Source organism: Sorex araneus, chromosome X, assembly GCF_027595985.1.
Source record: "Sorex araneus isolate mSorAra2 chromosome X, mSorAra2.pri, whole genome shotgun sequence".
Lineage (NCBI taxonomy): Eukaryota > Metazoa > Chordata > Mammalia > Eulipotyphla > Soricidae > Sorex > Sorex araneus.
In genome coordinates this window covers 54,635,824-54,657,002 of record NC_073313.1, presented here as the reverse complement: position 1 = coordinate 54,657,002, position 21,179 = coordinate 54,635,824, and the positions used below count along the sequence as shown (strand labels likewise).

At 38.3% G+C, this 21,179-nt stretch overlaps 1 protein-coding gene and 1 pseudogene across 1 annotated transcript; both read left to right on the top strand.

The window, feature by feature from the left end:
* Positions 1-11,194: 11,194 nt before the first annotated feature.
* On the top strand, positions 11,195-12,609 carry LOC101537545 (centromere protein V-like protein 1). Its single transcript, XM_055122708.1, has one exon. The coding sequence runs from the start codon at positions 11,224-11,226 to the stop codon at positions 12,007-12,009; it is 786 nt and encodes a 261-aa protein (XP_054978683.1). The 5' UTR covers positions 11,195-11,223; the 3' UTR covers positions 12,010-12,609.
* A 5,250-nt stretch (positions 12,610-17,859) lies between these two features.
* On the top strand, positions 17,860-20,892 carry LOC101537283 (ferritin heavy chain-like; annotated as a pseudogene).
* Positions 20,893-21,179: the final 287 nt, after the last annotated feature.

Here is a 21,179-nt window from a genome sequence, read left to right as displayed (position 1 = left end):
AGACAGGTGATATTAGAAAGCTAAATAAATAAGCAAAAAATTAATTTCCCCTTGATACAATGGATCAGTAACTCCAGCCAGAAGTAGTAATTCCTTTCTTCACTGATTCAAGGCACAAGAGGGCCATAGTGGCCAGACAGAAGTCTTTTTGTTTTCTTTTCAGTTTCTTTTTTGGGGGTTGGGTCATACCTGGCAGTGCTCAGGGCTTACTCCTGGTTCTGCATGCAGGAATCACTCCTGAAAATGCTCTGGGTACCATATGGGATGCCAGGGATCAAATCTTGCTCTCCTTCATGCAAAGCAAGCACATTAACTGCTGTACTATCCTATTATATCTTTGGCCATCAGACAGCAGTTTTAACTTCTAATGTAGTAGAACTATTGCTGTGTTTCTTGGTTGAAGAATTCCTCCCTTGGAAACTAAGAATTAAAGGTTAATAGAACTTTAAAGTCATGAAAATAGGAAGCAATATTCTGTTATTAGATCACTGTAGGTAATAATAAATGAAAATATTTTAATATTTTACCCCTTATTCCTAGACAAATGAATCAGTGCTACTGGAGAAATAACTGAACACTAATTTAAAAATCATAAATATTTCAAGAGAGACTTGCTTCAGTCCTAAAAAACATTGTCACCTAACTGAACTGGCAACTGTAACAAAATCTTCAAAGGTTCATTCTTCATTTCTACCAAGATAACCGTTTAGGAATGTTGGGTAACACGGTAAGAATTTCATGAATAAAGATCTATTGTTGTACTTCATTTTGCTTTGTATGTATCAAATATATCCTGTTTTCATTATTATGTATACTGACCCTAAGGTACTTCCCTCCCCACTTAATTCTAGAGGGGAAATAACCTTCTTCTCCTAGAGTGTACCTTTCATATGCCAACCAATCCATGCAGAATCCATATCCCATTAGAATTAAAATATAATTATAAGCCTTATTACCCCAAGTCTTCTCTTACTTCTCATGGAAACTTTAAAAGCAGTTTCAGTAAATATTAAAAATTTTAATAAATTTTAAAATTTTAATAAATATTAAAAGCTCCTTTCATATTTATTTCAACCTTGCCGTCTGATTCCCGATGCTTTCACCTGAGTCCCCTCAGAAAGCACGGGAAGCAATGGCAGTTATTTTCTTATCTGTTGTCCAACAAGTGTGAAATTAATAATTAAGGAAATGCAGAGCGTAACCACATGAAGAGCACAAGGACTGCCATATCTGGATATCAGGATGTCAAAAAAATGACATCCATAATTCTGATTATGGGTGAAGAGCCTTTAGTGAGGAATATTGGAGAGTTCTCTGAAATAAAATGATAGAAAAAGCAACTTCATGTAGGAGTTCAGGGAAAGAAGTGTGATTATCAGTATAATATCTCAAAGGTTATTATGATCTCTAGTTCTGTGCATGTTACCTTACTTGACAAAGGGACATTGCCAAAACACATTCCGAGCTCTACTCAGAGGAAAATGGGGTTATGATGAAGGATTAACGGCACAGAGAAATGCAATGCTGCTGACTTTGAAGATGGAGGAAAAAACAAAGGAATGAGGGCAGTTACTAAAAGCTGGAAATATCAAAGAAATGGATTCTCTGTAGCAACCTTCTGAGAGGATGTCAGTTCTATCATTACAAAGATGCCAAGCACCTTGTTTTAATCTTGGTGCTATATGGTTCAGTTTATGATCTTCAGAACTGATGAGAATAAATTTGCATTGTTTCAAGAAAAAGTAAAAGATACTATGTGATCCAGAAATCCAATTTCTGGATATATATGTGAAGAGAATGAATACAAGAAATCAATGGGTATATGTACTCCCATATTTATTGCATCATTATTTAGAATAGCAGAGAGATGGAAGCAACTTAAGTGATGGCCAACAGCTGAATGTTTAAATAAGATGAACACACAAAATTAAATATTGTTTAGCCAGTATATAGAAGTAAAATCTCCTATTTGTTATAAGATGAATGAAACTTGAGATCATTATACTGAGATAAGTAAGAAAGCCAAATATAAATACAGTATTTTAGTGAGAGCCTTGTCCCACATCTCTGCAGCAAGGGGCTTTGTCTTCCTTCAGATCCCAATCCAGGACTGAGCCATGGTCCCTGACCTAACAAAAACTTTGAGAACTTTACAGGATTCATAAACTGAATAGCTCCTTTTACATGCTTGTTATACTTGTCAGATGGGTACAAGTTAAAGTACTTTATAAAAAAAACATTGGTGTTTCATATGGAGAAGCATCAGATGGAAAAGATATTCAGTCAATGAAGAATCATCCTCCCAAGGTTTTATCTGGAGTTCAAAGACTTCTGCCAGATCTACAGATGAAATCTACAAGGGAGCATTAAAATCTTCAGCAAGGAAAAATCTGGTACTGGAAGTGTGTCAAAACAATGAGTTATATCTACAAGTTTTGCTTTGGAGACTCAACTATGCCTGTGTGTGACCAGGACCACACCCAGAAATTCTGCAGAGGGTATATTAAACCAGGGACTGAACCCAGGGTCTTGGATAAACAAGGCATGTGCTCTACAACTTGAGCCACCTACTAACTACAATAAATTTGTCTTGATCATATATGCTTAAATTATGGAGTTAAGAAGTTTGGGAGTTGAAATTTTTAGATGGATGCATTTTTCTTAAAACTGTTATTTAAAAATACATTTATTTGTACTTAAATAGGTGTATATGACAATTTTTGGCTGAAATTGCCGTTCATTATCCCTTTCCCTGGAGGTGTTAGTGCAAGGGGACACTTTTCTTTTTTTTTCATTTTTTAATTGAATCACTGTGAGCTACAGTTTCAAAACTTTCATGTTTGAGTTATGGTCATACAATAATCAAACACCCATCCCTCCACCAGTGCACACTTTCCACCACCGATGTCCCCAGTATCCCTCCCCCCACATCCTCTGCCTCTACAGCAGACAATTTTCCTCTTACTTTCTCTCTAATTATGGGTATTATGGTTTGCAATACAGATAATGAGAGGCCATCATGCTTGGTTCTTTATCTATTCTTAGGACACATCTCCCATCCCGAGGGAACACTCCAACCATCATCAACTCAGTGATCCCTTCACTATCCCTGCTACCTTCTCCCCCAGCTCATAAAGCAGGGTACCAACCATGAAGCAATATTCCTGGCCCTTATCTCTACAGTCCTTGAGTGTTGGTCTCATATTATATTTTATGTTCCACAAATGAATGCAGTCCTTCTATGTCTGCCCCTCTCTTTCTGACTCATTTCACTTAGCATGATACTCTCCATGACCATCCACTTATAAGCAAATTTCATGACTTCACCTTTCCAAACAGTTGCATAGTAGTCCATTGTGTAGATGTACCAAAGTTATTTTCTTTCTTCCTTTTTTTTTGGTGACACCTAGCAATGCCTAGGGGTTACTCCTGGCTTGACACTCAGGAATTACTCTTGGTGGTGCTTAGGGGACCATATGGGATTTTGGATATCGAACCCGGTCAGCCACATGCAAAGCAAACACCCTCCCTGCTATGCTATTGCTCAAGTCCCTCAAAGTTTCTTTAAATCGTTATCTGTTCTCGGACACTTGGGTTATTTCCAGATTATGGCTATTGTGAACAGTGCTGCAATGAACATACAGATGCAGATGTAATTTCTACTGTGCTTTTTTGCACCCTCGCGATATATTCCCAGAAGCAGTATTGCTGGGTCAATTTTTGCTGGCAGTTCAATTTCTAGTTTTTTGAGAAACATCCATGTTGTTTTCCAAAAGGGATAGACCAGTCGGCATTCCCACCAACAATAAAGAAGAGTCCCTTTCTCCCCACATCCAAGACAACACCGGTTGCTTTTGTTTTTTTATCTCTGTGGCGTGAGATGATATCTTATTGTTGTTTTGATCTGCATCTCCCTGATGAAGTGATGAAGAACATTTTTATGTGCCTTTTGGCCATTCAAATTTCTTCTTTGAGAAAGTTTCTTTTATTTTCATCCCCCCATTTTCTAATGGGATTGGATGTTTTCTTCTGCCAGAGTTCAACCAGTGCCTTGTATATCCTTGACATTAATAACTTATCAGAAGGGTATTGGGTGAATATCCTTTCCCATTCCACAAGCTGTCTTTGTATCCTGGTCACTCTTTCTTTTGAGGTGCAGGAGATTTTTAGTTTAAGATGATCCAACTTATTTATATCTGCTTCCACTTGCTTGTTCAGTGGCATTTCATCTTGAAGATACCTTTGGCTTCAATGTCATGGAGGGCTTTGCCAACCTTTTCTTCATTGTACCTAGTGTACCTAATTGATTCTGGTCTGATGTTAAGGCTAATCCATTTGATCTAACTTTTGTGCCTGGTGTTAGGTAGAAGTCTGAACCCACTTTTTGGATAAATCTCTTCAGTTTTGCCAGCACCATTTGTTAAAGAGGCTTTCCTTGCTCCATTTTATATTTCTTGCTACCTTATCAAAGACTAGATCATCATATATTTGAGGATGTGTGTAAGGATAGTCAACCCTATTCCATTTGTCTGCAGTACCATGCTCTTTGTTCCAATACCATGCTCTTTGTTCCAGTACCATGCTCTGTTAATTACTACCACTTTTGCAGTGGTAATGATTGCAGTTTTTAATTGCAAAATATCTGCACTCAAAAATAAGTACAGTTTGAATTTAGGGAGGGTGATGCCTCCCATCTTTTTCCCCAAGAATTGCTTTAGCTATTCATGTGGGCTTGTTGTTGCATATGAATTTCAGGAGTGTTTGATAAATTTCTTTGAAGAATGTCATGGGTATCCTTATAGCGATCCATTGAATCTGCATAATTCTTTGGGGGTTACTGCCATCTTGACAATGTTAATTCTCCCAATCCATGAGCAGTAGATGTGTTTCCATTTCCTCATGTCCTCTTTTATTTCTTAAAAGATCATTTTATAGTTTTCTACGTATAGGTCCTTTACATCCTTAGGTTAGCTTATTCTGAGGTACTTGATTTTCTCAGGCATGATTATTAACTGGATATCATTTTTATATTACTTTCTTCTCTCTCGTTATTTGTATATAGGAAAGCCATTAGCTTTTCGGTATTGATTTTATAGCCTGCAACTTTACTGTACAAGTCTATTGTTTCTAGGAGCTTCTTAATAGAGGTTTTAGGTTTCTCTAAATATAGTATCATGTCATCTGCAAGTAGTGAGAGCTTGATTTCTTTCTTTCCTGTCTGGATGCCCTTAATATCTTTTTCTTCCCTCACTGCTATGGCATGTACTTCCAGTACTAAACATAATAGAAGTGGTGAGAGTGGGCATCCTTGTCTTGTCCCTGATCTTAGAAGGAAGGCTCTTAGTTTTCCCCATTGAGGATACTGCTTGCCTTGGGCTTCTGAAAGATGGCTTTGACTATATTGAGGAAAGTTCCTTCAATTCCCATGTTGGTGAGAGTTTTCATAATAAACGGGTGCTGGATCTTTTCGAATACTTTATTTGCATCTACTGATAAAATAATATGGTCTGTATCTTTTCTTTTATTGATATGATGGATTATGTTGATTGACTTGCAAATGTTAAACTATCCTTGTATCCCTGGGATGAATCCTACGTGGTCATGGTGTATGATCTTTTTGATGAGCTGTTGGATTCTATTTGCTAATATTTTGTTGAGAATCTTCACATAGTGTTCATCAGTGATATTGGGCTATAATTTTCTTTTTTTTGGTGTCACTGTTTACTTTTGGTATTAGGGTGTTATGTGCCTCATAGAAACTTTTTGGGAGAATTTCTGTTTCTTTGATTTCCTGGAAAAGCTTGAAAAGGACTGGCAATATATCCTCTTTATATGTTTGGAAGTATTCGCTAGTGAATCCATCTAGACCTGGGCTTTTGTTTCGGGGAAGATTTTTGATTACTGTTTCAATTCCTTTGATAGTGATAGGTCTATTCAAATATTCCAAGTTTTCTTGGCTCAACCTTGGAAGGCTATAGGAATCCAGAAATTTATCCATTTCTTCTAGGTTCTCTTGTTTTGTGACATACAGACTTTCAACATAATCTCTGATGATATTTTGAAGTTCTTTGGTTTCTTTTGTGATGGGGGACACTGTTTTCTATAAGACATTTCCCTTCTATGCCAGTTCTTATAATAAAAATAAAGAAGAAACAGGGTACTGTCAAAAAAATAGGGTGCTGACTCAGATCTGGATGTTTCCTTGTGAATGGGTCATCTGTAATGGGGTGGAGGAAAGGTTGGAATACAACAAACTGACCTGGTGGGAAAAATATTTCTACAAAGCTAAACTACATTCCACCTTCAGAGCCCCTCCATGAAAGTAACATTTTACCCATGATATAATTTGGATTGGCAGATATTTGCTGATTTTAGTCCTGCCTTTAGAACTTTTTGAGAAGTTACATAAATTAGAAGTCATTTTGTCAAATTATTTCATAGAACAAATCTCTCAGTCCTGAGGATAGATCAGTCCATTTAAATAGTTGTATCAAAAACCCTTGACCTTTAAAGAAAAAGGTTAAAATGTAAGCAAACTAGAAATCAAATAAAGCATTCCAAACACTGAAAGTACTGCCTCTCAGTCAAAACATCTTCATATGACGGGTTTTCCTGGTTTGCATGTCTCTGATGTCCTCAGGCATTCAGACAAAAACAGCATAATCATAAGTAATCTCTGAAGTTTTATATCACGTTCTCCTACTCCAGCTGGCATAGTCTTTAGAAGACAGTCCTAATTTAATCAACTGGGGAAAAACTTGAAACACTAGTTCAGGTCAGCAAGTCACATCCAGATATGAGAAATTAGGATTCGTTTCACCTTGCAAGCAAAACATTTTGAAAAAAAGAATTAAGATAGCTAGAATCTGATATCAACAAAAATATAAGCTACTCAAACACATTCTCTATTTTTGCTGATATAAATGAAATAATTTTAGTAGCAGAATCAGTTTGCAATATATGTGCACAGTAATTTTTCACAAGTGCAGTAAAAACAGGTGTAATTTTATATATTACTTTACGCGCAAATTTATTTTGAGCTTAAATGTACTCTCTGGACTCAAGAGTCATATTTTCATCAGGAATCAGTCTCAATTGATCAAAACTGTTCATATGGGAGCTTGAAATTGTTAAAATATGTTGGTTCCCAAATGATGACTTACTGCCACTGAAAGTAATGGGGTTGATAGTATTGATAATATTGATAGTATTAGTAACAAACTGCTTCAAAATCTCAAAACAGAAATCATTCCAAACAGTTTCTAGGCAGCTAACATTACACTGATATCCAAAGCAGACAGATATGTTTATAAAAATAGAAAAGTTCAGACTAGTCCCCTTGATGAACATTGATGCAAAAAATTCCAATAAAATCTTAGCAAAGTGGCTCCAACCACACATCAAAAACTCATATGCCACAATCAAGTGGGATTCATCCCAGGGATATAAGGATGGTTCAATATGTGCAAATAAATTAACATAGTACATCACACCAGCAAAAGGAAAGATAAAAATCATATGATTATGTTAATCAACGCAGAGAAAGCTTCTCACAAAAGCCAACATTTACTCATGATTTTAAAAAGAACTCTCAAGAAAATAGGAATGGAAGGAAACTTCCTCAAGATAGTAACAGCTACCTGTAAAAATCCCATAGCCAATGGTGAAAAACTGAAAGTGTTTCCATTGGGATCAGTTGTAAGGCAATATGTCCAATATCTGTACTCTTACCCAACATCATATAAGAAATCCTAATAATAGCAATTAGGAAAGAAAAGGAAATCAGAGGGATACAAATTAGAAAAGAAGTTAAATTATCCTTATTTGTAAATGTTAAATTTACCTCTATTTGTAAATTTGTAAAGAAAAAATTCTACAAATTTTCTATTTGTAGAAAACCCAAAGAGTATACACAAAAGCCCCTAGAAACAACCAATGCAGCAAAGTGACCATTCACAAAAAAGTGGTCGATACACAAAAGTCAGTCGCATTCTTATATACAAATATATAAATAATGAATCAGAAGAGAAAGAGATCAGTCGATTCAATTCAAAATAGATACAAAACAACCAAGTACCTAGGAATCCTCTTAACAAACGAGGCGGGCGAATTATACCATGAAAATTTCAAAATACTCAAGAAATAGAAAAATGGCTTAAGAAATGAAAAAAATGACTCAATTTGTTGAGTTTTAACTAAAGAGGTTTGACTAAAAAGAAAAAGAGATTCATATTTCAACAACAATACTCAAAAGGGTGCCTTTCAAGATGCAGAACTTTTCTTTTTTTTTTTAAACATATCTGTCTGCTTTGGATATCAGTGTAATGTTAGCTGATTGGGGAAGGGAATCTAGGAACTGCTGAGGGGGACACTGACTGGTGGTGGGATCGGTGTTGGAACACTCTACGTCTAAAACTCAACTCTCATTCACTGTATCACTGTATCACTGTCATCCTGTTGCTAATCGATTTGCTCAAGCGGGCACCAGTAACATCTACATTATGAGACTTGTTGTTACTGTTTTTGGCATATCAAATATGCCACAGGTATCTTGCCAGGCGCTGCCATGTGGGTGAGATATTCTCAGTAGCTTGCCGGGCTCTCCAAGAGGGGCAGAGGAATTGAACCGGGTGTGCAAGGCAAACGCCCTACCCACTGTGCTATCTTTGTAAATCATGGTGATTGAATAAAATAAAATCTGTAAAAGAATATAGTAACCAAATGAGAAAAGATCTCTTCTCAAGGAAGATTCATATTTTCTAAACTAGAAGCCTCAGTTCATTATGGTTTAGTTTACTTAAACCCAGAGAGTCCTTCTAGATTTTGGAAAAGTAGGGCATCTTATTTCCCCTTTGTGGTTAGAGCTTGTTTCCAGATAATACACTTCTACTAACTATATTTATTAAACCTCAGAATCTACTGCATCATAGCAGAATGGCTTATCAACATACGCCAGTTCCATCTGAACCCATGGTAAGATTCACATCTAAGTGTTAAAGAGTAAGGCCAACATTTTAGCGTTAAGCATTAGGGCCCATGGTTTTATATGGAAAATTATTTACCACTAGAATCCACCTACAACATTTGTATTTTGCCTTGATTTTCCTAAGTATTCAATATGCCAGTTTTCCATGTTGCTTGTAGAGTGTAATCTTTAAACTGTTCCTCTTTTTCTGAAGTTAATCTTAGCCTCTTTAATAGTCTGTCCTTGACAGTCCGGGCAAAGTTTCAACTCTATAACCAGAAGTTCTGTGTTTATACAAATAAGACTGTCATAAAGTATTTTCTTTGGTTTTGGGGCCATTCCTGGTGGTGTTCAGGGTTAACTACTGACTCTAAACTCAGGGATAATTCTTCACAATGCTAGGGTACCATAGGAATGCCAGGGATAGAATCTGGGTCAGCCACATGCAAGGCAAGCAGCCTGCCCATTGTTTTATCTGGTACCTCTATGAAGTTTTTTTCTTAAAAAAAAACAAACATTAGTGCTGGAGAAATAGAAAAGGGGTTAAAGTGTATGTGTTGCATGTGGCAAATCTTGATTTTATCTCTAGCACCACATGGTCTCATGAACATCACTGAGTGTAACCCCAGAGAGCCCCGAGTCTGACTGGTGTAGCCTAGGTTCTTTGTAGCACTACAGGGCCCGAGCAACATTACATTCTGGGTTCTTTACAATGTTTGGGAGTTTCAAAAAGGGGTAAAAACACTAAAAGTATCGTAATAGATAAAATACCTTTTACATTCTATTTAAAATAATCTGCAACATACCCAGACTTTGTAGGTCAAAACTATAATGATTTTGGAGCCACACCCAGTGGTGCTTAGAACTTACTCTTGGCTGTGCGTTCAGGGACAATTCCTAGTGGTGCTCAAGGGACAATATGGGGTGTCAGGGATCAAAGCCTGATCAGCCATATGCAAAGCAAGCACACTACCTGCTGTACTATAGTTCTGGTCCATTGGATCTGCTGATTTTAGCATAATTTTGTTATTTTAATATAGTTTTGTTACTTCAACATGGTTTTAACATAGTTTTGTGCATCATTATTAGTACCTAATTTTAGTACCCCATTTTTTGTACAGCTATGCACATACTACACACTTTGTGTATTGATTTTTTTAAATTTCACATCAACTTTTGTTTATGAAATAAGTGTAGTAGTTTTCATCTAACAGCGATTTTATTATCATCTGGAGATCTTGCCAAGATAATGTTAGTGAAATCATATTGAGTTCTTATATACATGAACATAGGAAGCAGACCTGTAAGTCATGGATATGGAAACTTTAAATACCCTGATTATGAGGATTGCTGAAAGTGTCTTATTTAGATCATACTTTTTGTTGATCTAAGTAACTCTTCAAAAGTGACAATGCTTCTCTTTCTCAGCAATGATATTGAACTACAGATTCAGGAAGAAACAGAAGGTTGCTCCTGGTTCAGAGAGATTACTCCTTTGATGTATTGTAAAACTAAAAGTGATCCTTAGGATAGTAAACTTGAGAAGCAGTTTTCCTTACTAACAAAAGTGTGGTCTCAAGCTAGTTACCAAGCATGTAACAGTACTTAAATTGACGGTTGATAACCAGATTTTAGGTGGAAGGACACACTACTGAGAACCAACATGAGAAAAGACATATCTTAATTAAACTTGAACTTTAAAATCTTCTCCCTTTTGCATAAAACAATGCAGTAATTAATCTATTATTAATTTGTATCATTTCATTGACTTAAGATATAGCTGTAGGTTATTGGTTTGTGTTAAAATAAACTATAATTCATCTCTGAATCTGTTTGAAATCATTGGCAAAGACAACTTCAGTCTTCAAGTAAAATTTGCCATGAATAAAACACATTACACCTGAAAGTCTTTTCATAAGTGTCATTTGTCTCTATGAATAAGCCAACAAAGCTTACTTTGAATACTTATGGGCTGCTGTAAAATGCTAGGTAAATGGTCTGAAGCATTTCCAGTATTTTTATATATTAAGGCTAGGATGCTTATTTAAATCAAAATAGAAAATAATATTTATCAGAAAGGTCATCTGATAGGCTCAAATAGAATTTCAGGACAGTAAACACTGATTTGATAGGATCGAGAGAGGGGCCTCTTTGCATCACATTCAACAAGTGGCCAATCCGGATGGGGCAAAGAAATTATTTAGTAATCTGCTAAGAAGCCAGGGCAGCCAGCACGCCCTGGGAACGCTGCAGTCGCCATGGGCAAAGTGAGGAGTGGCGCGAACGCTGAGCTGGGCGGGCGGAAGCGTGTCAGGGACAGTGCAGGGTCCTGTGCTGCCTTGGCGGGCATGGGCGGCCGGCGCCCCGCTGTCAGAGTCCGGATGGGGAGCTACTGGGCCTGGAGAAAGGCGGGGGCGTTCAGGAAGGATTTCGCCCGCTTGCGAGGGAGGCGCGGATGGCGGCGGGCCCGCGGCATGGGCACCAAGGATGCCCTCGCATCCGGGAAGACGCCGGCGAGCCCCCAGCCCCATGCTGACATGGATCTGGGCGCGCAGAGGGAGCGCTGGGAGGCTTTCAGGAAGCGACGGGGCCTCAGCTGCGAGGGTGCTGCCAAGTTCTTGCTGGACACCTTCGATTTCCCGGGGCTGGTTTTTCACACCGGAGGCTGCCACTGCGGCTCGGTGCGCTTTGCCGTGTGGGCGCCCGCCGACCTGAGCGTCCTGGATTGCAGCTGCAGGCTGTGCCAGAAGAAGCAGCACCGATACTTTATCGTCCCGGCCTCGCGCTTCACGCTCCTCCGCGGCGCAGACAGCATGGTCATCTACCAGTGCAACGCGCACCCGGCGCTGCACAGCTTCTGCATCAAGTGTGGCGTGCAGAGTTTCCACACCTCTGGCTCTGCTCCCAGGGTTTATGGCGTTGCCCCGCACTGCCTGGACGAGGGCACCGTGCGCAGCATGGTCGTCGAAGAGGTTACCTGTGATTCATCGGGAGATGAGGCCACCAACGAGCCCACGACCGTCGCGAGCAAGACCACCAAGTGAGCTCCTGCCTCTCCTCGGAAGAGGACCAGCGTCCCGTAAACGCTTGCTGCGCGCTGGTGGAGGTGGGGGTGGGGGGAATGTAGCGGTGTGTCCCTTGGGCTTGTATAAATTGTCCTGTGAAAGGCGTGTTCCTCGCTGGACTGATTGGACTGATGGACCCGTGGACTCGCTTCAAGCTTCTACCCCTCCCCTTCCAGGGTCTTTTGCAGGACTTTGCTTAGCATAAATACCTGAGCGCACAAAGCGTTTTTCCGTGAAAACCCTCCAGTCAGTAGCAAGTAGTGCCTCTACTTTTTCAAGTTACCCTTTGTATCACGCGGTTTTATTTCTCACACAGTTTGGCAAAGCGTTTGAGATTGTTGCTGTTTACTGCATGGCTATGGTGGTATTGTGAACGGGAAGATATGTAACACTACTACCATCCAAATTGTTGTAACATAAATTAGGCCATTGCCTCTTGATTATACTGACTTTGTGTGTGTTTGTGTGAGTGTGCATTTATTACGTGGTCACAGGTGTTTTAGTCAATTACATATGTGGTATTTTAAACCATTGTCTATATTATGAATTTTTTAAAATGTGTTTCAGAGCACAGCATGGCAGAGCCTGGCAAGCTACCCTTGGCATATGGGATATGCCAAAAACAGTAACAACCACCGTCCTCATTCCCTTGGTCTTGAAAGAGCCCCAAATACGCCATGGGGTTACACTAGCACATGACAGGGACTAATGGAGACATTACTGGCGCCTGCTCAAGTAAATCTATGAACAACAGGATGACAATGATACAGTGATACAGTGTTTAAGAATCACAGTATTTCCTTGTGCTTATTTTTCAGCTGATGTTAACATTTTGCTTGTTTTGTTGTAAATAATCTGGATAGGTTTCAGGAAGCCTGAGGAGTGAGAAATATGTCTTTACACTATATACCCTTTTTAAAAATTAAATCTATGAGATGCACAGTTACAAAGCTGTTTATGGTCAGGTTTCAGTCATACAGTGTTCCCACCCTTCCGCTAGTGTACATTTCCCACCACCAATGTTCCCAATTTCTTACCTGCCCCTTCTGCAGCCTATCTCTATAGCAGGTATTTTCTCCTCTTCCCTGTTTCTGTCCATCTGTCTCTCTCCCTTTGGTTATCAAGTTTGGAAATACAGTTTATACCTTCTTTGATGTCTTGATATTCTAATCTTGTTTTATGTGTTAATTCTGCAGAAATAAATATTAATAAAATGTGCATCTGTGTTTTATACTAAAAATAACCAATGAATTACATGAAATTTGTTGATAATGAAATTTTATCAATTTGTGATGAGTACATCATATGGAAATATTTATCTTTGCAGCTGGATTTTAATTTACTCCCTAAACTATTCAAGGTATATTATAAACACATCAGATGAAATGTGTTTTAAAGAGAGCACAGTTTTATGTAAAATCACATATATGACCATCAATATTTAGTAGAGTAAAGAAATAAATTAACCATCAAAATTAGTAAAGAAAGAAATTTTTCCATACCTTAAAAAAACTTCAATATTTAGGTTTTTTTCTAAATTTTCATATCAATAGTAGTATTTCAAGGAGTAAATTTCAAGTGATATCTTGTGTTTTTTCACTTGAGTAAAGTGCACCAGAGCTTCACTCTGTTTTTTTTAATTTTTTTATTAGTGTACACCATGTGGTACAGTTGTAGACTTACAAATTTTCATGCTTGCATTTCAGTTATACAATGATCAAGTACCCATCCCTCCACCAGTGCCCATTCTCCAGCACCAATTATCCCAGTATCCCTCCCACGACCCCCACCCCATCCACTCCCCCACTACCTCTGTGGCAGGGCATTCCCTTTTGCTATATATCTCCTTTTGTGTATTGTGGTTTTCAATAGAGGTATTGAATGGCCATCCTGTTAGGTCTATACTCTACTTTCAGCTGCATCTCCCATCCCGAGTGGATCCTCCAGACCCCCTTTACTTGGTGTTCCCTTCTCTATTTGGGCTGCTCTTTCCCCCAGCATGTGAGGCCAGCTTCCAAGTCATGGAATAAACCTCCTGGTGCTTGTCTCTACTATTCTTGGGTGTTTAGTCTCCCATGCTGTTACTTGCATTCCACAGATGTTCACTCTGTTTTCTTTCATGTCTCTTCCGAACATATTTCATCTGATGTGCACATAATATTCCTATAATAGTTTAACCTGTTTTAACTTTAAACTTATATATGTATTTCTAGACATTTAAACAAATTTAAACCAATTATAAGCCAATTATAACCAATTTAAACCAATTATATATGTGCCCTTCATCTTCCATCTTATTCTACAGCAGAACAGATGGAAAGTGTTACTTTATGGTTTCTTTAATATGTCCCTCTGTGGCCCAAACTTCCTTCTCTGTAATTTGGAATAGCCTGTCCCAGCTCTTAAGCATTTAGAGTTGGGCTTAGGCAGAAAAGGGTGTAAGAGAGGAATACACATGTGGTTCAGGAAGTCTCGTCACCTTGGAGGTCAGAAAATAACAAAATGGGTCAGAAAGCATAAAGTACAGTGGTTAAGGCACTCGGTTTGCCCATAGATAACCCCAGTTATATCCTTAGCACCACATAAGGGCCCCTTGAGCACCAACAGGAGTGATTCCTGAGCATAGTAAGTCCTGAGCATAGGAGTAAACCTTGATCACCTGCTGATGTGGTCCCAAAACCAAAAAAAAAAAAAAAAAAAGAAACAAAGAAAAGAAAAAAGAGATTGCATATATTGGATCCAGGGAGAAAGAAAATTGCTTAAGACTTTGTGCTTCCACCATATCAGTGTTTTTTGTTTTTCTTTGCAAAGAAATGTATGGGCACACACATTTATGCATGTATATACATACATATTTGATATGCATTTTTGTGTATATATATACACTGTATTTTCTTTATAAGTATGACTTTTCTTTAAAAATAATACTGACTTTCCTGCCTCTATTTCCCACATGAAATCATTACTGGGCTTATTTTATTAAAAACCCGTATCTCAAGATTTTAAGACATTATTAACCTGCCTTACGATTCATGGGTCCTACACTGGTTTCCCTGTATAAAAATGTAGTGAGGGGAGTTTTGTGATGATGGTAAGGTATAAGAGTGAATGCTATAACCTGAGGCTGAAAAGAGTTGTTGGGGGAAAAGGGTGACATCCTAGGTGTCTGCAGAGGAAGAATCAGAGAGGAAAAAATGATTAGTTTAGACTCAGTGAAGAGTGCAAGGTGGTGAGTGAAGGACAGAAGTTTTTCTAAGAATAGTTAAAGGGGTTACTACAGGTTTTCAATTCAGTGTTTTTTCTCTAGCTCCCAAGAAGATCTAAATTCAGTTTTATGTGATATCTATTTTCTTATTGCACAAGAGGTATAAAATCTTTAAAACTGCACAAAATGTTTGTCCTAGCATCCTTACAGCCATCACCAACAGTCACGGTTATCTGTGTGCCTTGTTTTAGAAATCGCTTACTTCAAGAAAAGAGCAAGGGCTTGGCATTTGGGTTTGGATTTGTAAAATACATAAATGCTCACTCTATTTCACTATGAGAGTTGAGTGAGGTCAATGAATAGGAATTTTTGGCAAAATAACTGAACCCAGAAAGCACTCAACAAACATTGGCAGATTACTGATCTTATTGAATAAGGACATTGATAAAATCAATGGCCATCATTGTGCTCAACTCTTGGTTTGAGATACTTTGATTTTCAATATCTCAACTGTTTGGATACTTAAAGCAAGTGTCAGGACAGTCTGGTGACCATAGAAGCATTAATATACTACAAGCTCGAAGGGTGCTAGATGATCTACCTCTTTGTCAGAGAATAACCAGTTTCTTTTCTAACCTCCCAGACATTTATCTACCTTCTTTCATACAAGGTATTAATAGAATAATCACATAGTATTCCTCATCTTATCCCACCTCATTAATTATCCTTTCTTCCTTTTCTCTACTGTATATCTACTGGGTTCCCAGCACTTTTCTTCATCCTGAGATACAACAGAAAGAAAAATGCAGCAATTTCTAAACCAGTATCCCTTATATCTGGTGGATGAGAAACAAATAAACATCAGCATACAAAATAGTGTGAATCTATATAGAAATGCAAGGGTTGTGGGTTTTGTAGTGGAGCTGTTAGTTTCAGGTCTCATCTCCCAAATGAGTATAATAATAATATTTATTTCTTATATTGTTCTTTCCAATATTACACAAAAGAATCTAAAGACACTATACAAATAACTTTTTGTCCTGCATTTCTTAACACTTGAGCAAGGAGAAGAACATTAAAGTGGACTACTGGGAATCTAGCATATTTTAAATCATGAGTAAGGCAACAGAGACTGTGGCGTGTTTGTACCATTTATACATTTTCTTATATGTTTTCACATCTTCTGAAAGGACTTCTTTTATTTACTAGGAGTTGTATGCTATGAGGACTTAAAATTATAAAGTAGCTCAAGTTAACCCTCACAGTCTATGCCCAGAAGGCATTACCTGCAGTAACATACCTCCCTCTAGTGGACACTGCAACAATTTCATATTATTGGATGATTTTATAGTAACAATTGAGATATTAGAGGATGGAAAAGAACCCTGGTATTGGGTGCTTTCTTCTACAAAGATGGTTCTAGAAATTACAATAAGAAAGAACAGTGTCAAGAAAAAATAATATATCTTTGCATTTCTCATGAAATAGAAAATCATCCATAAAATCCTTGCTCCTAGATTTTATTCCAGTTTTCTTTTTCTGAGCTGAACATCATAATGCGTATATAGTACATTAAGGGAGAAAGCAAGCCTATCAGTAATTTAAATGTTTTAGCATTCTTTGCAATTCAGCTTTAACTGTGACATATAATTAGTTGACATATAGGGAATTGATGTGGATTTCTGCATTTTCATACTTGTTCTATGAACCAATACTTCCAATTATTGTAGTATCTCTCTTCACATTAGGTCTGAAGTAGACTCTTAGATATATACCTGATTTTATTTGGTCTAATCTCTCTTCCCTTTATCACTTTCTCTCTCCTCCATTTGTTCTTCATACCCACTTCCTGCTATACAGCCATGTAAACCATTTTCTGTAATCAATCCTTCTGATATTATGTGGACCAATCCAGATTCACAAGGGACTGCTTAAAGACCATATTATTTGGTGCGTGATGGAGTGATGGATAACACTCAAGATATTGGCTTGATAAATACTAATACAATATTTGTCTGTCCAAATGTAGTTCTAACATAGTTTTTTGTCTGTTTGTTTTGTTAGTGCTCAAAGCTTCCTCCTGGCTCTGTGCTCAGAGATAGCTCCTGATGGTGCTCAGGGGACCATATATGATGCCAGGTATTGAATGAGGGATAGCAGCTTGCAAGGCAAGCCACTTAACCCCTGTGCTCTCTCTGTCCCCATTAATTTGGGGTTTAACCTGTTTGTTTTAACCTGTTTGTTTCAACCTGTTTTAAACAGCAACAAAACTCAAACATTGGAGAAGACCTATATAAAAATTACTATACTTGCCAATGACTCTAGTGACTTTTTTTTTCTAAATTGGACAATAATTGTCAAGTACTAAAATAGAAATTCCTTAATTTTCCGTGCTAATCTTTTCATTTAATTGACTGTGGATGAAAAACACATTTAGATTTAATTTGCATTATTTACATTTTATAAAACCTTCTTAATTTTAGGTAATTCACATAAAAATTGATCTAACTCTGATTTTCTGATTTTCTGATTTCTATGTTATGGTATAAATAGTCATATCATGGTCTTTTTGAAGTTATCAATATCAAGTTACTGAATACACATCTAAGAAGATATGTTACATAATGCATGGTATGTATTGTATAAAATTTTCACACTACTGCTACAAAGATAATTTCAAGAACATAGACAATACTGGAATGCAATAAGTTGGAAACAATAAATTCCGAGCATTTTTATCTTTAATTTCAACATAATTTTACTGTAAGCCTATATGTAATTGACAACATTATCTTACTGTAAGCCTGCATGTAATTATTATATGTAATTTAGTGTTTTATTGTTTATTTAATGTTTAACTAGTAGCTCTAGAGAGACTTTAGTGCTGCCTATAGGACAGTATTGGTCTATTCTTTAATGGTACAAGGTATGATGATACAATAATAAAGTAGATAAATAAGGATGACTAAGTTATTAGGAAATTCAAATCCAAACCATAATAAAATCACTCTTCACATGCACTAAAATGTTGATAATGAAAAGGATAAGCCATTGCCAGTGATAATACAGAGACAATGCAACTTTCATCTGTAACAAGTGACAATCTGAAATTGGATCCACCAGTTCTCAGAGTTTGTTCATTTCTTTAAAATTACACATAAACTTACTACATTAGTTTGTTAGGGTTAAATAGAAAACACACATTTAATAGATACCACAAAATATTTAGACAAAAAGGCATTTTTTTCCTCAAAGTTCTGTGGGCCAAAAATCCAAGATTAAGGTGTTGGTTTTTCCTGCAACCTTCCCCCTTTATCTGGAGATGACAGTATTCACCTCCGATAATCTTTGCCCCAAATCTCTTCTCTCACAGATTCATGTTTTGGAAGAGCTTTGATCTGAATGTCTTGAATGCTTCTCTGTTTTGATCCCGGCACCACATGGCTTCCCAGACATCACTAAATATAGCCCTAGAGGACCCTGAGCTTCAACAGTTGTATTGTAGAGGCCCCCAGGCACCTCTTAGGTGGTCACGGTGATCCCCTGAACTGCAGGGCCCAAGTAATAGTACTTCCTTGGGCCCTTAGACTAAACTGATTGGTTGAGTATGACTCGAAATGGCCCTGGATACTCCCCTCCCATGAGCACTGCTTGGTAGGATCTCCAAATAATAAAAAAGTAAGTAAATACAATTGCAAAGGACTGAATCAGGAAAGAAATAGTGTTTGAATATATGGATTATAGGTGCAGAAATTGAAAAGTAATCATGTTCCTAAAAACTAAAAAGCAGCATGATCCTATGAATAAAAAGTATCATTGTACTTATTTTTCTTTTATCTTGTCTTGACAGTAAGTAAAAATGTTGTTTAAATCAGATGTAATTCTTCCTGATTTTGAGGGGTTCTTTTGTCTACCAGTTACCATATTTTTCATGTTTCTCCTATCTCAGCAGGCAAAAATAAAATAACAGCTAAATAGTAATATTTTGTAAACTACTCACAAGTAGTTTTCAAATATTTTAGTCTTTGTCATGCAGCATTAAATTATTTTGAGAGAACTTTTTCTCATTTTGTACATAATTAAAGTTTTCTCATCTTGTACATCACCAAAGTTACCTGTGATCTTGTACCCTAGAAGTTCTACTGCCCCTCCAGGGCAAATTACATGAAATATGGTGATTGATCAGGAAAGAGTTTTGTCTGGAAATTTTTTAAATATAACTGAGCTTACATGGAGGGAGGGGACTACTGGTGGAGAGAAGTGAGCATCCTGGTTATAGATGTGGTGCTGAAATGATATATGTATGAAAAGCATAATAAACAGTATTACAAATCCTGGTGTTTCTATAAAAATGGTAAAAATGGAAAGAAAGAAAGAAAGAAAGAAAGAAAGAAAGAAAGAAAGAAAGAAAGAAAGAAAGAAAGAAAGAAAGAAAGAAAGAAAGAAAGAAAGAAAGAAGAGAGAGAAAAGGAAGGAAGGAAGAAGAGAGAGAAAAGGAAGGAAGGAAGGAAGGAAGGAAGGAAGGAAGGAAGGAAGGAAGGAAGGAAGGAAGGAAGGAAGGAAGGAAGGAAGGAAGAAAGGAAGGAAGGAAGGAGGGAGGGAGGGAGGGAGGGAGGGAGAAAGAAAGGAAGGAGGGAGGGAGGGAGGAGGGAGGGAGGGAAGGAAGGAAGGAAGGAAGGAAGGAAGGAAGGAAGGAAGGAAGGAAGGAAGGAAGGAAGGAAGGAAGGAAGGAAGGAAGGAAGGAAGGAAGGAAGGAAGGAAGGAAGGAAGGAAGGAAGGAAGGAAGGAAAAGTACTATAGGCTAGCAGATTGGAGATGGTCCACTTATGTCCTGAAAAAGCATTTTGTCTGTATGGTCACAAGGAGCAGTTTTATAAGAAAAGAGAAAAGGGGGGGAGCAAATTATTAGTTAGCAGGACTCTGACTATTGGATACCAGTGTGATCAATAAAATCCCTCAGGAGCCACAGCCTTCGCGGACAGTCGTCGCGGTTTCCTGCTTCAACAGTGCTTGGACGGAACCCGGCGCTCGTCCCACCCCGCTGCCCCCCGCCGACCTGTCCTGCACCACCACCGCCACCCGCCTCGTCCCATCTCAGCCGCCGCCACGACCACGGCTACCCCTCACAGGTTCGCCAGAACTACCACCAGGACTCGGAGGCCGCCACCAACCGCCAGATCAACCTGGAGCTCTGTGCCTCCTACGTCTACCTGTCCATGTCTTATTATTTTGACCGGGACGATGTGGCTTTGAAGAACTTTGCCAAATACTTTCTCCACCAATCTCCTGAGGAGCGAGAACACGCGGAGAAGCTCATGAAGCTGCAGAACCAGCGCGGCGGCCGCCTTTTCCTTCAGGATATCAAGAAGCCAGATCGGGACGACTGGGAGAACGGACTGAACGCCATGGAGTGTGCGTTGCACTTGGAGAAGAGCGTGAACCAGTCCCTGCTGGAGCTGCACAAACTGGCCACGGACAAGAACGACCCCCACCTGTGTGACTTCCTGGAGACTCACTACCTGGACGAGCAGGTGAAGGCCATCAAGGAACTGGGTGACCACCTCACCAACCTGCGCAAGATGGGGGCCCCCGAGTCCGGCATGGCGGAGTATCTCTTCGACAAGCACGCACTGGGTCACAGTGACAACGAGAGCTAAGCCTTAAGGTGGCTTCCCCGAGCTACCGGTGACCTCCGGGCCACTAGGGCAGTACGTGCATGTTGGGGTTATCCTAATGACCTTTTCTATAAGTTCCAAAACGTCTATTTCCGTCTTATGATTTGTATCAGTCCTTCAAGTAAAGTAATTTGGTACCCCCCCAAAAAAATCCCTTAGGAGATGTTTCACTGAACTCACTTTCAAGGGTAAATGCAAATGAAATATCTGATTGAATTTTCCACCCTCTTTTCTGTTAAGAAAAAATGAACGGGACAGTCTCAACATTC

Bases quoted from the DNA above. Each gene is read 5' to 3' on its own strand.
- LOC101537545 (XM_055122708.1), top strand. From the start codon at position 11,224: ATGGGCAAAGTGAGGAGTGGCGCGAACGCTGAGCTGGGCGGGCGGAAG.